The sequence below is a fragment of the Seriola dumerili genome, unplaced genomic scaffold, assembly GCF_002260705.1.
Source record: "Seriola dumerili isolate Sdu_G_001 unplaced genomic scaffold, Sdu_1.0 BDQW01000052.1, whole genome shotgun sequence".
In the NCBI taxonomy this organism is placed as follows: domain Eukaryota; kingdom Metazoa; phylum Chordata; class Actinopteri; order Carangiformes; family Carangidae; genus Seriola; species Seriola dumerili.
Window position 1 is genome coordinate 14,194,971 of NW_019174307.1, and position 20,380 is coordinate 14,215,350.

At 40.8% G+C, this 20,380-nt stretch overlaps 3 protein-coding genes across 4 annotated transcripts in view; 1 reads left to right on the forward strand and 2 right to left on the reverse strand.

The window, feature by feature from the left end:
- The window catches only part of LOC111218425 (OX-2 membrane glycoprotein-like), an 11,790-nt gene extending 6,593 nt beyond the window's left edge, over window positions 1-5,197 (reverse strand). For both annotated transcript variants that reach the window (XM_022740723.1, XM_022740724.1), the window contains exons 1-4: window positions 5,008-5,197; window positions 4,276-4,389; window positions 3,841-4,161; window positions 2,255-2,584 (exon numbers count right to left, since the gene is read on the reverse strand). In XM_022740723.1, the coding sequence (XP_022596444.1) occupies window positions 2,255-2,584; window positions 3,841-4,161; window positions 4,276-4,357 (733 nt within the window). In that variant the 5' untranslated portion in view covers window positions 4,358-4,389; window positions 5,008-5,197. The remainder of the gene's footprint in view (window positions 1-2,254; window positions 2,585-3,840; window positions 4,162-4,275; window positions 4,390-5,007) is intronic.
- Window positions 5,198-5,878: 681 nt separating this feature from the next.
- LOC111218118 (Golgi pH regulator) lies at window positions 5,879-13,616 on the forward strand. The gene is made up of 14 exons (XM_022740235.1): window positions 5,879-6,119; window positions 7,281-7,340; window positions 7,512-7,615; window positions 7,701-7,807; window positions 7,928-8,029; window positions 8,200-8,320; window positions 8,504-8,584; window positions 8,689-8,798; window positions 10,387-10,475; window positions 11,822-11,914; window positions 12,058-12,153; window positions 12,499-12,588; window positions 12,702-12,767; window positions 12,866-13,616. Exons 1-14 carry the CDS (start codon window positions 6,078-6,080, stop codon window positions 13,070-13,072), a joined length of 1,368 nt encoding a protein of 455 aa, XP_022595956.1. The 5' UTR covers window positions 5,879-6,077; the 3' UTR covers window positions 13,073-13,616.
- On the reverse strand, window positions 13,613-19,916 carry pdzk1 (PDZ domain containing 1). The gene is made up of 8 exons (XM_022740234.1): window positions 19,815-19,916; window positions 17,791-18,000; window positions 17,458-17,671; window positions 15,728-16,060; window positions 15,416-15,612; window positions 15,114-15,338; window positions 14,727-15,038; window positions 13,613-14,073 (listed from the first exon to the last, which is right to left on the reverse strand). Exons 2-8 carry the CDS (start codon window positions 17,995-17,997, stop codon window positions 14,020-14,022), a joined length of 1,542 nt encoding a protein of 513 aa, XP_022595955.1. The 5' UTR covers window positions 17,998-18,000; window positions 19,815-19,916; the 3' UTR covers window positions 13,613-14,019.
- Between the last annotated feature and the right edge of the window lie 464 nt (window positions 19,917-20,380).

A 20,380-nucleotide genomic window follows, 5' to 3' on the forward strand; every position in this document is an offset into this window, starting at 1 on the left:
CCCTAACCACCCTAACCTCTGAACACAAGTTGATGAGTCTGTTGAGGCTCAGCCAGTCATGTTAATAAAGAGCTGTGGAGCGCAGAGGGGAAGGAGGGCTCATTCTACTAACCAGAAACAGCTGGTGCAGATCTCAGTGACTGGTTTTTTGGGTGCCTCATATTTCTGAATATTAACATTGTCCTGTTTTTCACCCTCTGTCTCCTTGTTCTTCTCCTTAACTTTTTTCCACATCCATCATTCTTTCACTGGATGGTGGCCTTTTTTTTTCTTTTTCTTTTACTCTCAGCACAAGTCACAGTTGACAACAAAAACAAGACACAGTAAGCGCAAGAAGGCATCCCTCTCGTGCTCCTACGGTTTGCCCGAAAAAGTGCAGCAGATCCTATGGAGATACACTCCTGCACAAGGAGGCTCCACAGAGGTGCCTCTTTTGCAAAGCGGAGTGACCCCATGATTGAGCCACCCTCAGGAAGGGTCTGGCTCAGTGCCTCCCTGTCCCTCAGCCAAGCTCACCATCCAACCTGTGTCTATCCAGGACGAGGGCTGCTACACCTGCCTGTACAACACACATCCTGGCGAACCGAAGAGCTCCACAGTTTGCCTCTCCACCTATGGTAAACATCTTTTTTTCCTGACCAGCTATTAGTGCTGGTGATGATTTTACATTCAAACAATATTTATAAAAATGCCCACAGAGAAATGCAATGGGTGTGCAAACCTTGAGTTCCCCCTTTGAAGAGCAGGTTATATATGTACAATACACTGGCCATAAAGCTGGGTTAAAGGATATGTTCAGACTTTTTCAATACTGTCTTAATACAAAATTCACATGCTCATTATGTACATTGAAAGTGTTATGAGCTACTATGATCATTCCTCCTGCTCAGGTTGTGACCTTCCCTTCCTACAAAAATCAAAACTCCTCATCCTGTGCAAAATGCTTCTTTAACTGAAGATCTTATTTAGGGAATAAACTTTCTCAATTCTTGTCATAGAGTTACAGAGGAAAATTGATACCACTCTCATATCTGTATGATAAATATGAAGGTACTGCTGGCAGCCAGTTAGCTTAGCTTAGCATAGCATAAAGACAACTAGCCTGGCTCTGCATAAAGGTGATAGAATTTTAAAAAAAATTCAAACTATTCCTTTTACTGTCAGCTGAAGTTAAGATGAGGCTTTTGCAGTCTGAGTTTGCCAAGTCAAGTGGGTATCTGGTGGTCACTTGTAGTTTTACTAAACAGCCTGTAATGTGATTTGTCTCACATTAGCTTCCTGAAATGTGTAAACTTCCTCTCTATAATCTCAAAATACAGCTAATGCAGCTACTAATGCTTTTTGGAAATCCAGTTGTTAGGTGTGTGTGTGTGTATGGGGTGTTTCCGAAGCTATCCGACCACCTGACAAACAATTTGGAAGGGGCGTAAAGCTCGCTGAAGATTCACTGACTTTTCATCTAGTGCTACCAACAACTTGTTCAATGATTCATTTAATCACTGGGTAACCCATAAACTAACAACTGGATTTCCAAAAGCATTAGTAGCTGCATTAGCTGTATTTTGAGATTATAGAGAGGAAGTTTACACATTTCAGGAAGCTAATGTGAGACAAATCACATTACAGGCTGTTTAGTAAAACTACAAGTGACCACCAGATACCCACTTGACTTGGCAAACTCAGACTGCAAAAGCCTCATCTTAACTTCAGCTGACAGTAAAAGGAATAGTTTGAATTTTTTAAAATTCTATCACCTTTATGCAGAGCCAGGCTAGTTGTCTTTATGCTATGCTAAGCTAAGCTAACTGGCTGCCAGCAGTACCTTCATATTTATCATACAGATATGAGAGTGGTATCAATTTTCCTCTGTAACTCGTGACAAGAACTTGAGAAAGTTTATTCCCTAAATAAGATCTTCAGTTAAAGAAGCATTTTGCACAGGATGAGGAGTTTTGATTTTGTAGGAAGGGAAGGTCACAACCTGAGCAGGAGGAATGATCATAGTAGCTCATAACACTTTCAATGTACATAATGAGCATGTGAATTTTGTATTAAGACAGTATTGAAAAAGTCTGAACATATCCTTTAACCCAGCTTTATGGCCAGTGTATTGTACATATATAACCTGCTCTTCAAAGGGGGAACTCAAGGTTTGCACACCCATTGCATTTCTCTGTGGGCATTTTATAAATATTGTTTGCAATGTAAAATCATCACCAGCACTAATAGCTGGTCAGGAAAAAAAGATGTTTACCATAGGTGGAGAGGCAAACTGTGGAGCTCTTCGGTTCGCCAGGATGTGTGTTGTACAGGCAGGTGTAGCAGCCCTCGTCCTGGATAGACACAGGTTGGATGGTGAGCTGGCTATGGGACAGGGAGGCACTGAGCCAGACCCTTCCCTGGTACGGTGGCTCAATCATGGGGTCACTCCGCTTTGCAAAAGAGGCCACCTCTGTGGAGCCTCCTTGTGCAGGAGTGTATCTCCATAGGATCTGCTGCACCTTTTCGGGCAAACCGTAGGAGCACGAGAGGGATGCCTTCTTGCCGCTTACTGCTGTCTTGTTGTTGTCAACTGTGACTTGTGCTGAGAGTAAAAGAAAAAAGAAAAAAAAGGCCACCATCCAGTGAAAGAATGATGGATGTGGAAAAAAGTTAAGGAGAAGAACAAGGAGACAGAGGGTGAAAAACAGGACAATGTTAATATTCAGAAATATGAGGCACCCAAACAAAAACCAGTCACTGGAATCTGCACCAGCTGTTTCTGGTTAGTAGAATGAGCCCTCCTTCTCCCTCTGCTCCACAGCTCTTTATTAACATGACTGGCTGAGCCTCAACAGACTCATCAACTTGTGTTCAGAGGTTAGGGTGGTTAGGGACATCTGTATGCACATATTTTCTCAGTAAATCCCCACAGCAGATTGATGTTCAGGTTGTGGGGAGGAGTACCTATCCCTGGAGTCTATTGGAGAGTTAGTTTTCTTTAATTCTAATGGGCCGGTGCAAAAGGCGTACATCCAAGATCAGTTAAGCCAAACATCAACAGGGGCAGATACAATGGAAACTGATGTAAGAACATTTACTTGGTTGTGGAATTCCTCACTTATATCGGTAGCGTTCTCTAACAAATCTCTCAAACTCAAAAACAGCTTGATGTGAATGATATTGATTCTGTATCAGACAGAGGATAGGACACCTTATCTGATTCAAGCATCTGGATTCTGGATATATGAGCTCCCCAGGTCGTCTCATGGGTGAGAGCTGTCTGCCTTTAGTGTGTCACCAGGACCATTTCTCAACTTGGCCACAATAGCAGAGTCATTTCCTGTTTTGCATCGTAGGCTGAAAACTTTCACTGAACTTTATGTGTGTGTGTTGTAGTTTTTGTAAGATTTTGTTCCATTGCAAACAGTTTTTTGAGCACCTTGTGTATTTAAAAAAAAAAACAGTAAATCCCTCCCTTTTAAAATGTTTCTGCTATTAAGTATAGTACCAATAATCTCATACAATATGTGCTTGTTCATTAATTACATAGCATTACCATTAATTCCATTATCTAGTAATCATTCTTTCACATTTAATATTGCTTATGACAGCAAGAGAATCAGTTTATTTCTACAAAAGTCATTCATTCGTGCTACAAAGCATGTGTTCATCTGCCTCCATCCTCCACTCAGATCACAATCTATGTTCTGTAATGTATTGTTAGTGATCCTATGGATTCTCAGATTAAACATATGTAGGTATTATCTAAACAATAACATATTGGTGTTCTTCTGTTGGCCAAAAGTGATTTTTTTATTCATTAAAATCAAAGTAGTTGTCGTTAACAGCCTTACTCACCGGTAACAGTGAGGCAGGTCTGTCCCTGCTTTGAACCAGAAGGATGCATGTCAAAGATGCAGGTGTAGCAGCCTTCATCGCGGAAGCCCACCCTGCGGATGGTGATGGCCGAGGTGTCCTTTGGGGATGCAGCGAGCTCCACATGCTGCTGTCCGCTCACACTGTCTTTGTTGCCGGGTTGGTAGCTCAGCAGGGTCTGGTTCTGGACATCCAGCCAGCGCACCTGCCTCAGGGATTCACCTCGCTCCCTGGAAACACTGCAGGTCAGAGTGAAGGGCTTCTCCACTGGAGCTTCCAGACGCTCTGGTGCAGTTACCCTGCCTGATACATCCACCCTAATGTCAATTACATACTGTACATAAAAATACTCCACTTTGTTGTATTATGAGGTCTCACTTTGACCTTTTTCTTCTCATCTTATCTTGGCACACTCACCCTGTAGTCCTCCCACCAGCAGCAGGAGTAAACACACCTGCAGACTTTTCCTACAGGAGGCCTGGATCATCATCTTCTTCATTGCTCATTTAACATGGAGATGGGGGAGTGGTACTTTGATATGGAGAAACATCAGTTGACATTAGTCAGCCCAACATGAGCTTGCACTCTCCTATAATTTATACAACTCGTGATCCAGCAGTGATACAGAGAGAATGTTTACAAGCTGAGTTAACCTCATTTTCTCAACTCCCAGAGCCAGTTCAGCTCCTGTGGTCACTAAATACTTTCCAACATGTTTAACTGCATTAAAGCATCCAGAAAACTGTGCAGAGAGGTGTAGTGTGAGTATATTTCCCTATATGTGCAACAACATCCAATGTACAAAAAATGTTCAGGTTAGACATATGTTTTAAATTTAGACACGTGAGCTCTTTAGACTTTTGAACTGATTTTTTTTCCCTGCCACATCACTGATTAAATCGACTCTAGGGTGAATTCAAGTCTCCCACGATGGCTTGCAATGAACTTAATAAAATAAATAAACTCTTCAACTAAATAAATATAAAACTATTATAGTTAATTAACAAAGATATACAAGATATACAGAAATTATATAAAAGTTCCGCAGTTTCTGATCAATCAATAATCAAGAGACCTGAGGAGAACTGAATTATCTGTCATACGGTCTATTCCCCGTGTCATAATACACGCACGAGACAAGACACTCACCTCTACTTGTGTCCTAATGCAAAAATTAAAAGCCAGAAGTTGGGGGATGTTCTACCTCTGCAACATCTTGTCCATCCTCAGGATCCAGCAGTCTTCTGAAACTTCACTCCAGCACAGGCTCCAGTCAAAACTATTTTTACTCATCCGAGTGTTTTCTATTTTGCGGACCACCAACACAATGAACACCAGCCGGTGGCAGCTCTGGACTTCACTTTACTGGATGTAGTGGATTTATGTATCCAGGCAAAGCCACAGATCATGTCTTGTGCTCACAGCGCCCTCTAGTGTAACTCCGTGCAAATCGCTTTGTGAGGCAGGTGGAGTTGTATCAGTGTGTAAGTTTCAAGTTTTGAAGTCACACCTCCTGTTGAAGTCAATTTGTAAAGATGAGGTGGAATAATATGAATGCAACCCTTGCAGAAAATACCGTGTTCATGTAGGACTCCACAGTTCATAGAGGATCATAGTGGTAGTAGTAGGAATAGAAGTAGAAGTAGCTAATAGTAGTAGTAGTTGTAGCAGTAGTGCCAGTAGTAGTAGTAGTAGTACTAAAAATTGAAATAACAGCAGAAGCAGTAGTGTTAGTGGTGGTAGTAAAAGAGGTAGTAACAGTAACAGTTAGTAGCAGTAGTACTACAGTTTGCTGTTTTGTCGCCCTCTGCAGGTTAACGTGGTAATTACAAAACAACCTTACGGCATCAAATAAAAACATACAGTAATTAAGTTCATTATTTACCGTGAATAGAAACATATCATATTTTTACACCTAGCCTTAAATATTTCTCTCTAATCTTTTTACTTACATTTTTTTTTGAGACGTCACAGTTTTACGACGGAAGTGTGTTTGTCGGACTCATATCGGTGACGCACCTACGTAGGCTACCGTTGTAGTATGACAGCTGAACAACAATTGCCCTTAAAATGAGCTCATTAGCAACAAAACAAGCGTTCAAAACTTTTCGAGCCTGATTGTATTTTTATATCAGTATGAAGTGAAACTGCCCTCGGCCCTGCTTCACCTGTGCAGTGAGTTTTCGACGGACTAAGGGTTTTTTTAAGCAGACATCATTATGTCGTTCCTGGTGGACTCAGTCATCATGTTCACTTCACAGGTAATGTTGAGTTGGCGAATTTACACAAACATAAACCATTAATTTCTTGATTTTAACAAGAACATTCACAGCATGTCGTGAGCTAACATTTTAATTAATGTTATCTAGCTAGCTGTGTGTAGCTTGGACTCTTGGTACAACGTTTTGCGTTTCACAGAAGTTTTTGTTCGTTCCTAGTTACTGAGTTCACCATTTCAAAACTCCTAACTATTCTATAAGCACATCAACAGTCTGTCTGGACTAAACTGTATGTAGCCTTCATTGCTTTGGTATAAAATGCATTCAATTCAAAATTCATGAATTGTGGCCTAAATGCAGAAGACAGTATAACAGACCTGTGTAAAAGTTTCTGGTCAAGTGAGGGTGCTCTCAAAAAAATGTCTTGAGTAGTTTTTTTTTAATTTTCTTATCTATGAATTAACTTCATGAAACGTGTAGTAAATCACAGCAATATTTGGTGTAACCACCCTTTGTCTTGAAAGCAGCATCAGTTCTTCTCTGTGCATTTGTCTAGTTTTTGGCAGGTAGGTATTTTCAAGCAGCTTTGAGCACCTCTAATCCCAGACTGACTCTGACTGGCTGATGATTGAGATCAGGGCTCTGTGGGGTACAAACTATCTGTTGCAGGACTCCTTGTTCTTCTTCTCACTGAAACTAGTTCTTTATGACTCTTCTGTATCATTGTCATCCTGCAAAATGAATTTGGGAGGTGTCAGACACCTGCCTGATTGATTGTCATGGTTCTGTCTTCCAGTATTGATATACGAGAAGGTGGTCATTTGTATCACGGTTTTGGTCTTGGTTTCAGAATTGTTACCCTCTTTGTTTTTAATGTAGTGTTGACTTGTGCAAAAAAACTTTACAAAACCATTTAAAGACGACAGTGTTATACAGTATTACAATATTGAGAAATGAGTACAATCATCCGTCAAATTAAGATTAAAAAAGGAAGTCTTAATTCAGATTTAAGGTCTGTGATAAATTCTAATACTAAAGTTCTAGTTAAATCTTTTTCTAATTTGGTTATCCTGTCTATTCAAACATGCTTACAAACATATTTGTATGTATTTTTGTAAGAGGCATTGCTTAATTGAAAAACAGGACACTTTAATGTTCACCGTGTCTTCTTCCTCCATATATTTCCCATTTAATACATTACAGGTGCTGTTCTTTGGATTTGGCTGGTTATTCTTTATGCGGCAGTTGTTCAAAGACTATGAGGTATAGTATTATCCCATTCATTTATTTCCAAATAACCACAAGAATAGATGTGTAGACAATTGGCCCAGGCCTATGATAATAATAATTCCAATTGATCTCTGAGCCTGCATCAGCCTCAGGATATCCTCCATGATAAAGATTTTGACTGTCTGTTCATGTGTTTGTTGACAGGTGCGACAGTATGTCGTCCAGGTGGTTTTTTCTGTCACTTTTGCTTTTTCTTGTACCATGTTTGAGCTCATCATCTTTGAGATTCTGGGTGCCTTAAGTAGTAGGTAAGTACATTTTCTATCGGATATAACTGCATTTTATTGCTACTTATGTCTGATTAAGAATTTTACCTCTCATTGTTTGCTACAGTTCCCGGTATTTCCACTGGAAACTGAATCTGTATGTGATACTGCTGGTTCTAATCTTTGTGGTGCCTTTCTACATTGGCTACTTTGTTGTCAGCAACATACGCCTGTGTAAGTACAGCCAGTTGTTACTATTGAAAACTAAATATTTTAACTAAAAATATCTGATGCTGTTGGAAAGATGTTATTTCGCACATGTTACAGTAAACTGTTTGCTGTGTGTCTCTTTAGTGCAGAGACAAAGGCTTCTTTTTGCCTGTATGGTGTGGTTTACCTTCATGTATTTCTTCTGGAAGTTGGGAGATCCATTTCCCATCCTCAGTCCAAAACATGGTAAATGTGCATCCTTCTCCTGTCTGGTAATTACTCTGCAATGTTTGAAACATTGTGTATGCAATACTTTATGGAGGTCTTATTTCCCATGATGTGAGAGTCCTTTATTTGCAAATAGTGTGAAGATAAACAGTGGTGTTGCTGTTTTCATTCTGTTGTTCTTTTTTTAGGCATCCTGTCCATTGAGCAGCTCATCAGTCGTGTTGGTGTGATTGGAGTCACTCTCATGGCTCTGCTGTCTGGGTTTGGTGCTGTGAACTGTCCCTACACCTACATGTCTTATTTCCTCAGGTAAGCTCATCTGGGCATTTGCTCTGACTTTACTCTCAACAGCTGTATCACACACCCTGTTCATCTAAGTTTTCTTATGCATCAGTAATTATTCCATATAGTAATTGTACCTCTGTATGCATGGCAGTACTCAAACACAAGCTCCTGTTGCTTTTATGCTTCTTGCCTCTGTTATGTTCACAGAAATGTAACAGACAGTGACATCCTTGCTCTGGAGAGACGGCTGCTCCAAACTATGGACATGATTGTCAGCAAGAAGAAAAGGTGAGCAAAGAAAACAATCTATTTATTTTTTTGTTAAAGGAAATGACCCAAACAAATCACTATACCACCACGATGTGCAAAGTGTTTGTACTGTGTTTGTGTAGAATTGCCATGACACGGAGGCAGATGTACCAACGTGGGGAAGACCAGAACAAACAGACGGGATTTTGGGGCATGATCAAAAGTGTTACCTCCACCCAAACAGGCAGTGAAAGTATCCTTTAAATTAATATTGAATATTAAAGCAAAAAAGTAATTTTATTGTTACTAAAGTCCATTCAGAAAGTGTTGAGACCCCTTAATTTTTTTCACATTTGCTAAAATAGAAAAAAAAATCAATCAAAGGACCAATCTACAAATCATCAAATACCCAATAATGACAGAATCTTAGAATTTTTGGCAATTTTATTAAAAAGGAGAAACTGAAATATCACATTGACATAAGTATTCAGACCCTTTACTCTGCACTTGGTTGAAGCACCTTTGGGAGCGATAACAGCCTTGAGTCTTGTTGGGTATGTGCTTCTTTCATCTGGATTTTGGGGATTTTCTGCCATTTTTTTTTCTGTAGCTCCTCTCCAGCTCTGCCAGGCTGGATGGGGACTGTCAGTGGACAGATATTTTCAGGTCTCTCCGGAGATGTTCGATTGAGTTCAAGTCAGGGCTGTGGCTGGGCCAATCAAGGACATTCACAGACTTATTCGTGAACCACTCCTGCATTATCTTGGCTTTATGCTTAGAGTCATTGTCCTGTTGAAAGGTGAACCTTCCAGTCGGAGGTCTTGAGTGCTTTGTACCAGGTTTTTATTAAGGCTATCTCTGAACCACTGATATCCTTAGATATCCTCAGAACCCCCACAACATGTTGCTGCCACCATCATGCTTCACCATTGGGGTGGTATTGGGGAGGTGAGAAGTGGTGCCTGGTTTCCTCAAGGCATGATAGTCCATACTTTGTTTCATCAGACCTGATAATCTTGCTTCTCACAGTCTGAGAGTCTTTTAGGTGCTTTTTGCAAACTCCAAGCAGCTGTCATGTGCCTTTCACCGAGGAGAGGCTTCCTTCTGACCACCCTGCCATACAGCCCAGATTGATCGTGTGCTGCAGTGATGGCTGTCCCTCTGGAAGTTTTTCCCATCTCCACACAGGATCTCTAGAGCTCAAGGGACCATCGGGTTCTTGGTCACCTCTCTTACCAAGGCCCTTCTCCCCTGAGTGCTCAGTGCTTGTTGTTCCATACTTGTTGTAATAAAGAGTTATATGCTCTTAATTGTGCTCCGTCGTTCTCTTTGAAGCCTTCAACACAGCAGAAATGTTTCTGTACCCTCGACACAGACAGGCAGTTCCTTTGATGTCATGGCTTGGTTGTTGCTCTGATATGCATTGTCAGTTGTGAGATCTTGTATAGACAGGTGTGTTCCTTTCCAAATCATGTCTTATCAAACGAGTTTACCACAGGTGGACTCCAAACAAGTTACAGAAATATCTTGAAGATGATCTAGATATGGGCGGCACCTGAGCTAAATTTCATGTGTCATAGCAAAGGGTCTGAATATTTATGTCATTGTGAAATTTCAGTTTTAATTCTGTTTTCACTTTCTCATTATGGGGCATTGAATGCAGATTGATGAGGGGAAAAACGGTTTCTTTTGATTTTACCATACAGCTGCAATATAACAAAATGTGAAAAAATGTAAAGGGTCTGAACACTTTCTGAATGCACCACAGACAACTATGTACTAATCTGTACTAATCTGCAGTATGTGTAGTAGATGTCAGCCTTGACTTCTTCCCCCTCCAGACCTCTCTCTGATCCAGCAGGAAGTTGATGCTCTTGAGGAGCTGAGTCGACAACTCTTTCTGGAGACTGTGGACCTGCAGTCCACCAAGGTAACACTTGCACATGCACACGCACATGCACACGCGTGCACAAACACACAAACACACTATGTTCCACTTAACTAAGGAGAAACACAGTTTCGACCTGCTCAGTTTATAGCTCTATTTTATGACCCCTGTGAAGGTTCAGTTAAAGTATAATCTGTGGTGCAGTTTCTTTGCCTACCAAGGACTGCCTGCCCCTCCTGAGAATCAGTCAGCAATGGTCCATCTCTCAAAACAACATTCAGCAACTGTTTGGGAATTTATCAGTTTGCAGCGTTATCACCCTTTAACCTGAGTACAGCTGTGGATGCTCGTTTGTGTTTCCCATTCAGTTATTGTGCACCTCTGTTTGTCTTTGTAGTTTGTTTCTCCCCCACCTCCTCAGCTGATTGTTACTGTGGGCAGAAGTACTGCTGAGAGAGGCTGAAGTCAGTCAAAGACTACAGAGCAAGATAAAAGCATGTGTCATAGGGGGGTAGTGAAGGGGACACAACTGACATGTGTACACTTACTTCCTTTCTTGCTGGCAGAAGGGAGTGATGTCTATTGTCAGTTAATTGAGTACTATAACACCTGTAATACACAAAGCAACATTAATATCCCAATCTTCTGTGCATTTGATGAAAGTCCAATATTTACATCACTGATCTCCTCCAATATCTGGGTGTGGGTAGCATACAGTGAGTTATCACAGCTTCTTTTCTGCAAATGGATTTTTATAGGGGATTGATTAGAGTGACTCCAAAACCAAAACAATGAGCTAAGAGGCTAAAAAGCTCCATAGAGCTGCAGAGTCAATTCTCTGTTGTTCTGGTACCATAAGTGACCTGTTTTACCTTACAGTCATTTGATTTGGTAGTAATATGAAAAATATTGATTAATGCTGGCTAAACCACACCTTACCTAATACCTAGATGCAAGGTTTTCCTGCCTATGCACATGCCTGAAAATGTGCACGACTTTCCCCAACTGTAATTTGAACCAGGTTTATTACTCAGTATCATCACATGCAGTATTACATCACAAGATCTAATAAAAAAAATAAAAAAAAGTGTTTGAAAACTTTTGATAGCATGCTGTCAGGTCTGCTCTAGGCAAATGCCATGGTTCATATACAACATATGAATATCATATCATTTACATCAATGGTTTTCACTCAAATCTATGCCTGATTACATCGTTTAAACTTAAACCAGGAGTGACACCTGGACTGAGAATCATTAGCCCATGCGACTGACAGCCATTACAGACACACATTTATCTATACACACTACGGCCTTTTAATTACCCCATTTGCAGACATATGATAAATCATTTGCTAATTCTTTACCACCACCTTTCCTTATCTTTAGGAGCGAATCGAGTACTCCAAGACATTCCAGGGGAAATACTTCAACTTCCTCGGCTACTTCTTTTCCATCTACTGTGTTTGGAAAATCTTCATGGTGAGGACGTTCACACGTTTTCTAGCACTGTGTCTGGCCCTGACCAAAGTTACATAATCGCTTCTTGTTGTGTTATGTATTGTCTAAGATGTGGTTGAAACATTAGTGGTTTATTTTGAAAATCTCTACTTTGTCTATCGTAGGCCACTATCAACATTGTGTTTGACCGAGTTGGGAAGACGGATCCAGTGACGAGGGGTATTGAAATTACAGTGAACTACTTGGGTATTCAGTTTGATGTAAGACACACACACACACACACACACACACACACACACACACACACACACACACACACACACACACCTGCAGAAGTAGAGTCACATGTCATACAGCATGACCTCCTGTAAAGATAATTGCTCGCCCATTATCATCTCTCTGCCTGCTTTCTCTGCAGTAAACCTGGTCATGATCGCTTTTAATCTTTTTCGATGTAGACAAATTATTTGATTGAATTCAGAGCATGGCATTACATTTAAATTTGAATGAATAGATGATGAATGTAAAATCAAAGATGTCATCCTCTTACCCTACACTAATTTCCTTCATTGCTTTTCTCTTTGTTCTCGATCTCCCTGTCACAGGTAAAATTTTGGTCTCAACACATCTCTTTCATCTTGGTGGGAATAATAATCGTTACATCCATTCGTGGCTTACTCATCACCCTCACTAAGGTAAAACTATCGTATGATACATGTTGGAATGGCTGCATATCTTGAGAATAATAAATCTGTGAGATTTTTTTAAGGGTATGCCTTTTAACATTTAATCTTTTAATAATTTTCAGTTCTTCTATGCAATATCAAGCAGCAAGTCTTCTAATGTCATCGTGCTTGTCCTCGCTCAGATCATGGTGAGTGCATTTGCTTTATAGTTGTCTTATAAGAGAGAGCACAACCTCCAAACAACAGATAAATCAGTAATGTCTCTCTGTGTGTCTTACACTAACAGGGGATGTATTTTGTGTCGTCTGTACTGCTGATGCGCATGAGCATGCCGCTGGAGTATCGCTCCATTGTGACCGAGGTTCTAGGAGAGCTGCAGTTCAACTTCTACCACCGCTGGTTCGACGTCATCTTCCTGGTCAGCGCCCTGTCCAGCATCCTCTTTCTTTATCTCGCCCACAAGCAGGCACCAGAGAAACACATGGCGCTCTGATCCCCGAGTGTGCTTCTCCTTTCTCTTTAATGCGACTCCTGGCCCACAGGGTGACTTTTAATCTGGAATTTAGGGATATCCAGAGATCCTGCTTTTTTAATACAGGATAAAATGATCTGGACTGCCTGTTCCTGAATCAGGAATGGCTGATTGTTGGATACAAGTGATGGGAAACTACTGGAGCACATCAGGGAACAGCTTTGAAGGTGTGCTCTCTTGAATTAAAAGGTATATTCAGAACAACTCTTCCGCAATGAATTTAATTTTACTTGCAAATTTAAACACTTTGGTCTCTGTGCTTTTAAAGTTTCATTATTTTGGCCAAAATGATTTTTTTTTTCTTTTAGTCTGTCTGAACACACTGGAGCTGTACTGTTCACAGCACATCCCTGCTTCACTCACACTGAGGTGTAAAATGTTTTATATGAAAAAAAGATCAAGATGTCACTCATGGTCATGGCCTCCCTGAAGTGGCTATTTTCATTAAAAAATGTGTCATTTAATTGGGAACTCAAACAGATGCACATAAAGGAAGCTTAATTCATATGGTATGTGTTTATTTATTTGTGTTCATAGAAATTGTCACTCATTTACTTTCATTCTAGAAATGAGAACAACAAAGTTTGATTTTTATAGCATTAAATAAAGGCAGCATTTTTTTTCATAGAGAAAAAAATCCAATAAAGGCCAAAGTGTTTACTGGCAACACTGGTAGTGTTAGCTTAAGGTCTGTATGCTGTAGCTTTAACTGTTTTCAGGAAGATGTTTGTGTTCTCGGCCCTCTCATACAGTTGATGTTGCTATTCTTTGATTCAAAGATACAGAAGATATGTCTCTTCTATGATCTTAATTGGAAGAAGTGAAGCCCACAGAGCTGATTAAAACAAAATGGATCAACTTTAGATTGACAAAGGGCAGATCAGGAAGCGTGTCCTTAAGGTGGCTGCTCAGAGTCTTTCATCGAAACTTTCCTGAGATAAAGATGATGACTGAGTTGGGGTCTAAAAGAGAGAAGACAATACAATCACAATTATGTCAAACATTTTTCTGTCAGTTTTTGTTTTAAAAGGTAAACGAAGATTGACACGGCCGGTCATGTCGAAGCCCTTGTGAGTGAAGATTCAGCAAATACATGGCCATATACAAATAAGACCAAGAGTCTATAGCCATGCTAGTGGTTATTTGAAACAGCACTTAGGCAAAGTATGGTGCCTTGAGCTAAAAGCTAATTTCAGCATGCTAACGTGCTGATGTTTTGCAAACCTCATGTTCACAATCTTAGTTGAGTGTGTTAGCATGCTAACTGATACTAAACCCAAAGTACAGCTGAGGCTGATGATAATGTAATTAGTTTAAGTATTGGACAAATTAAAATTTAGGTCTGATGCTAGATGAAAAGCCAGAGGATCACAGAAGTTGTTACAATTCATCGTGAGAGAAACATGAATGTCTGAACCAAATGTCATATCTATCTATCCACTAGTTGGTGATAGAAATATTTCACTGGATAAGTCAAAACTTTGACCTGCTGGTGGTACTAGAGGAAAGGTCAGGGGACCAACAAAGTCAAACAAATCAACCTTCCCATCCCACTAGTGATGCCATGAGCATGGTCAAAAACATTATCCGTGAACATTTAAAAAGCACCACTCACTCTCTCTCTTGATATTTCAGTTGTGATTTCAGGTCTGTCCTCCTCATGATGTCTCTCCTCTGGAGCTTCTGCCGTGTGGACTTGAACATAGGATGTTTCCCCAAGCAGCAGGCGTGTGATAGTCACTCCTTTAGCTTTGAGCTGGTCATAAACGCTCTTTTTAGCCACCAGCATCTCCAGAGAGCTGCCACTCCTGCGAATAATTGCCACCACCTCCTCATGGCTGCTCTGCTCCACATTCAACCCGTTCACCTCCACCACAATGTCGTCGTCCTCCAGGCCTGCCCTCTCTGCCGCTCCACCCTTCACCACCTGAAACCAAGTGCGTCTTACCCCTTTGACTTGAAACAGCGCTGATCAAATAGTAGATGTTCTTTTAAGTCTTACCTCCTTGATGTACTGTCCACACACGCCTTGGATGCCGTTAAGGTGAAAGCCGTATCCAGCTGAGGTCTTCTCCATCTTACAGAGTTTAGGCTTGAGCTCCTCTTCCCTCTCCTGAACGGGTGTGGATGGTTGGACAGGAGCAGGTATGCTCATGGCCTCTTTGTAACTGGGTGGTGAGTTAGCATCCCTCATCTCCTCCCAGAAAAGCATAGGAGACACTTTTCCCTGTGAGGGACACAACATGCCATTATATTGACCTTCTGCAAGATATATTCAAGTTTGACAGTGGCGTCTTTACTCACCTGCTTATACATTTGATCTGTGTCTTTGTCCACCACCAGGAGGCAGCATTTGTTGCCACTCTGCTTGATCCTGTCCACCACCTGCTCATGGCTGAAGCCCTCCACCTCCTTGCCTTCCACAGCCACAAGTCTGTCCATGTCCTTCAGACATGCTCTTTCGGCTGGGCTGCCTCTGTCTATATTCTTGATGAAGTGTCCTGCACAGTGTTAATGAACACACAGTCAAAACACAGTCTCCCCTCTGCAGATTGCAGATCAATGTTAATGAAAGCAACAGTTATATTTAAACTATTCTATTGATCATGGCCTTGCCTGTTTGGTTGGGCTCCTCTCTGAGCAAGAAGCCGTATCCATCAGGTCCTTTGGTCATGTTGCTGATGCGTGGCTTGCGAGGGAGGTACTTGGCTGTGGCTAACCACGCTCCTATCTTCATGCGCTTGTTCTGATAGTATCTGTCTGTTTCATCATCAACCAAGAGGAACATTATACTGCCACCTGCCAGCTTGATCTTGTCCACTGCCTGTTCGTGTGTGGAGTCTTCCATGTTCTCCCCGTTGATTTCCAACAGACGGTCATTGACTTTGATCCCAGCTCTGTCAGCCACACTTCCTGGGATCACCTCTGTCATGAACAAACCCTGCTCACCTAAACAGGATGTTACAGGAGATATGAAAAAAGCAAAAAAAAAAAAAAAAAACAGATAGAGTTCCTGTTCAGTCTGTTAAAATAATAGTACCACTTTATGGTAAGGCACTCTTAATGAATACTTTATAGATAAATGATAAAGCATTGATAAGAACATCTTTTGGTCGCCAGGTTGTTTTCTTTGCCTTTTGTTTGGCTCCTCTTTTACCTCTTACCTTCTGGAAAAGAGCTGCAGAGCAACTAAACCAAAATAGACATACACATTAAAGATCTTCAAGGTTCAAGGTAATCTTTATTATCCCCGAGGGGCAATTTGTTGCACAGCCAGCAGTAAATAAATACGGTAAATACAGTAATCACGCACAGCAACCTACACTCAAACAATTTACACAAAAGGAACACGCACAAACAACTGCTGCTTTTCGCCATTCGTCCAGCGTCAGGGAGTATTGGGGAGTACTACTGCATATGTGAAAGAGGTTGTGTAAAGGCTTTTGTAGATCCAGAGGGAGCTGCGCAAAATCTGATGTGATGTCACTTGATTCAGCGTCGGTTGGGTCTGAAGACTAACAGTCTGAAATGGAAAGAAGTGAGCTTACCAGACCTGCAGCCTACTCCTCCTCATCTCTGCTTGAGCCTACATTAGCCACTACTAGCATACATCCAAATCTCCAACCAAACTGTTGGCAGTTGAGTTGCATTATGGGTAAAGCGGGTGCTAGGATTTCGACATATCTCTGGTTCTGCTGCATTGGCTGAGATCCTTTTGTTCAACTGTCCATCATGAGTCTGACAAAGTTACAGATGTGCCAGGCTAAATCTGCGGATTACTCTTTAAATGTACCTCAGCAGACTTGAATGATTATTGGATAATTGGATTTTATTACGTTATAATAGTGTGTCTTTTTAATAATGGGTTTTTACGATGATCCATCAAGTTTGCAGCTGTACTTGTAAGTAAATAGTGGTATTAAAACTGGTCCAGATGCTCTGCACCTAATTTCCGGAGGGTAAATGGTCAAACAGTCTATTTAAGGCCTAATTAACTGAAAGGCCTGTGTCACTTTGGACAATGATGTAAACGAACAAAAGAGCTTTTTCATACCCTAGAAACCCAAAAGTTGTTCTTATTAATGGCTTATCAGTAAATCGATAGAAAATGCTCTATTAACCATAGAATGAAGGCATTAGTTCCAACTTATAAACCTTTATAAAGGGTTCCCTCTTTGCAAGTTCAGCAAATCTAAAGTTACAATTTCCAACATCAGGTTTTTCTCTTTTGCTAAGAACACAGGTATATTATACACATCTGTGTCATAATTTGTGTTTCTAGGGGGTTTTAGTAGTTTTATCAGCAGCTCTAGATTGCTATCCCCCACCCTAACTCCTGAGCTCACCTTTGACTGAGCGAAGAGAAAACCCATAGCCTGAGCTGGACTTGACCAGGTAGCAGAGTTTGGGTTTTGGAACCTGTGTGGCCACACCATTGGCAACTGGTGAGGTTTGAGGGTTGGACAGGTTTACTCCCTGTGCTTTTGCTTGTTTGTAGGAGGCCTCATCCAGGATGTGGAACGTAACGGATGCTCCACCGTTTCTCACCGTGTCCACCACCTGTTCCAGGGGGACAAAGAAGGCTCAGAGGTAAGATGCTTGTCACAGGATTAACCCATCTTTCGAGGAGTCATCATTGATTTAATTGTTACACTGTAGTATTTCCACATCCTGCTTACCTGCGAATGGGACAGTTCATCAACAAATGTTCCATTGACCCGGAGGACGCGGTCTCCATCTTTCATGCCAGCCAGTTCAGCTGGACCTCCCATTTCCAGGCAGCGGATCAGGTGACCCTCCTCGCCATGCTCCACCCTCAGATAGAAGCCAAACGTCTGACCCGGCCTCTTGGTTAGAGAAATCACCTTCGGCTTGTACCCGGCCATGTCCTGAGACAGAGGAGAGCTTTAACACCACACACACAATAATCACAAATAACATCTTTTAGTGTCTGCCATAAAAAGAGGTAAATCCATTTTTTTTCTTCTCTTTTTTAATTTTTTTTTTTACTGAAGTTAAAACATTTTATCTCTCTTTAGTCATAACATTCATCTCCAGATGTTACCAAATTGGTTTAAACTGCACTTCAAGATAAATTTAGAAAATAGTCTAACATGTCTAGATGACTTGGTGCTTTGAAGCTGTGCTATACACAGATAAACAAGAGACAGACGAGTGCTATATTTTTCAGTTTTCTTAATGTAACCCTTCATTAAAGGATCAGCTGCAGTTACTGGTTTTATTTTTAACCTTCAAGATCTGTCCTCTGTCTCCCCCTTTGCCCGTCACTACCGTCACCCTTTTCTTTGGGCCTAAAGGAGTCATAGAAGTGCTGATAGGTTCAGATGAAACGTTAATCTTGCATGTCAGCGTTGCAGTGGCAGTTAATGATTAATAGCAGGCACAGCTGACTGTGGTGATGACTCTTTTTTTAAAGGACAGGTTGTACTTTGAGTGTCGCTCTAATCCTCTTATTAGACTGTTATTTCCATATCAGAAGGTCATAAAGGATGCGTGTGCTGGCATGTGGATAGGTGGGTGTGCGCTCATGTGTTTGGACCTTATTTGTTGACTCAATACATGCAGGATACTCTATGCTCTGTTAGTGTCATACAGCTCCTCCTCTTTTGTCTCTGTGTTAGATAATGTGTTAATATGTAATTTCAAGAGCATGTGACAAAGAGCGATCAATAGTGGACAAAGACAAAACAACACTACCAAAAATATTTAATCCGTTGCATTACTTATATATAAAATTGGCAAAATAAGTTACACAGTAAGTTACTTTACTCAGCAAAGAGTACACATGTATGAAAAAAAAGCCTTCACACTGACTGCTGACTGATCTAAATGATCAGACAAGATCCAAATAATTTGTGGTTTGAAGTCAGTGTGCAGTTCTTACGTTCTTTCATTGATGCTGATTTCCAATAGCCTTGCACCTTCATGTAATGTGTACATAAGGACATTATACACATACAATATATACTCCTTCTTAAGAGTGTAGTTCCTGCCAGCCCCCAACCATCTCTTTAAGTCAGTCAGAATTTTAAAAATAACTTTTTCCCTACTGCATAGGAGTATAACACATATACAGTAAGTTCTGCATCAGCTTGTGCCAAAATGTAGCTGACAGCTGCTTACATTACATTACATCACTTGCACTGTGTAACATAAACACAACTCAAATAAACTATATTGCCTTCATAAAAATGTACTCTATCTTATCAAAGGAAACACAGCTCACCCTCAACAAATGAACTCATCCGCTGTGTTTATATACAGTTGCAGAGGAATTTATATTGCACTGTGCGTCAGAGATTCCCAAACTTTTTGTCTACGCCTTTATCACTGTTTGTGACCCTTTCAACCAAAAAGTGATATTTTGCTTCATTCCAGAGGCCCAAAGAGGAAAATTTACAAAAAAGAAAAAAAATTACAAGAAATATTGCAAAGATTGAAAAGAGGAAAGTCAGATTTTTTTCCCCTGGTTCTTCTCCTGTTTATCATGTCAAGGCTCTTCAGATTTATCTTGCCAATACTTATGTGGGTCCCAACCCCTAGTTTAGAAACCACTGTTGTAAGTAATTTTCGATAAATTTAGCAATTTTTTCTCTATATTTTAAATGATTAAATGGTACGAAATCATGAAGCTACAGGTACATCTACATAGATCAGGTAGAGTGTTTGAAATTAAACTCACCAGCTTGTCTCTGCTCAGTCCAAAGGAAGAGCTCACCTGTCACTGCTTAGCTGTTATCTCCTGTAGTGTCAACCTGTCTTCCTCCTTCTCCTCCTCCCTCCTTACCCCTCCCCCTCTCCCTCTCTGCAGGGACTTTGACAGGCCAAAGGTGAGCCTAAAGGATGAGTTATTTAACAGTGTCTCGTGTAAGGAATGTCTCTGGAGGCGATGGTGCAGTGCAATCTGTTCTGAGAAAGAGGGATGGAACCGTGAAGCAAATCTTTCTGCATGGAGGTCAAAGGTAGGTGACGCAGGTGGCAATCACTGCTGTAAGGAATCATTACATTACATACATCACAGTCAGCACTACATCATGAGAATTGCATCATGTGCATATAAACTCATTTACATACATTTTTCACTCATCCACAAAAGAGCGTCTTGTGACATAATCAAGAGTCACTAACTCAAGAAACTGTAGCGGCCCTTAATACTTAATTAATTACTTAAATGAGTAAAGCACCTTACGCCTGCACGTGACTATTCCATTTGATCAAAACCTGCTGATATAAAAGTCATAAACATTA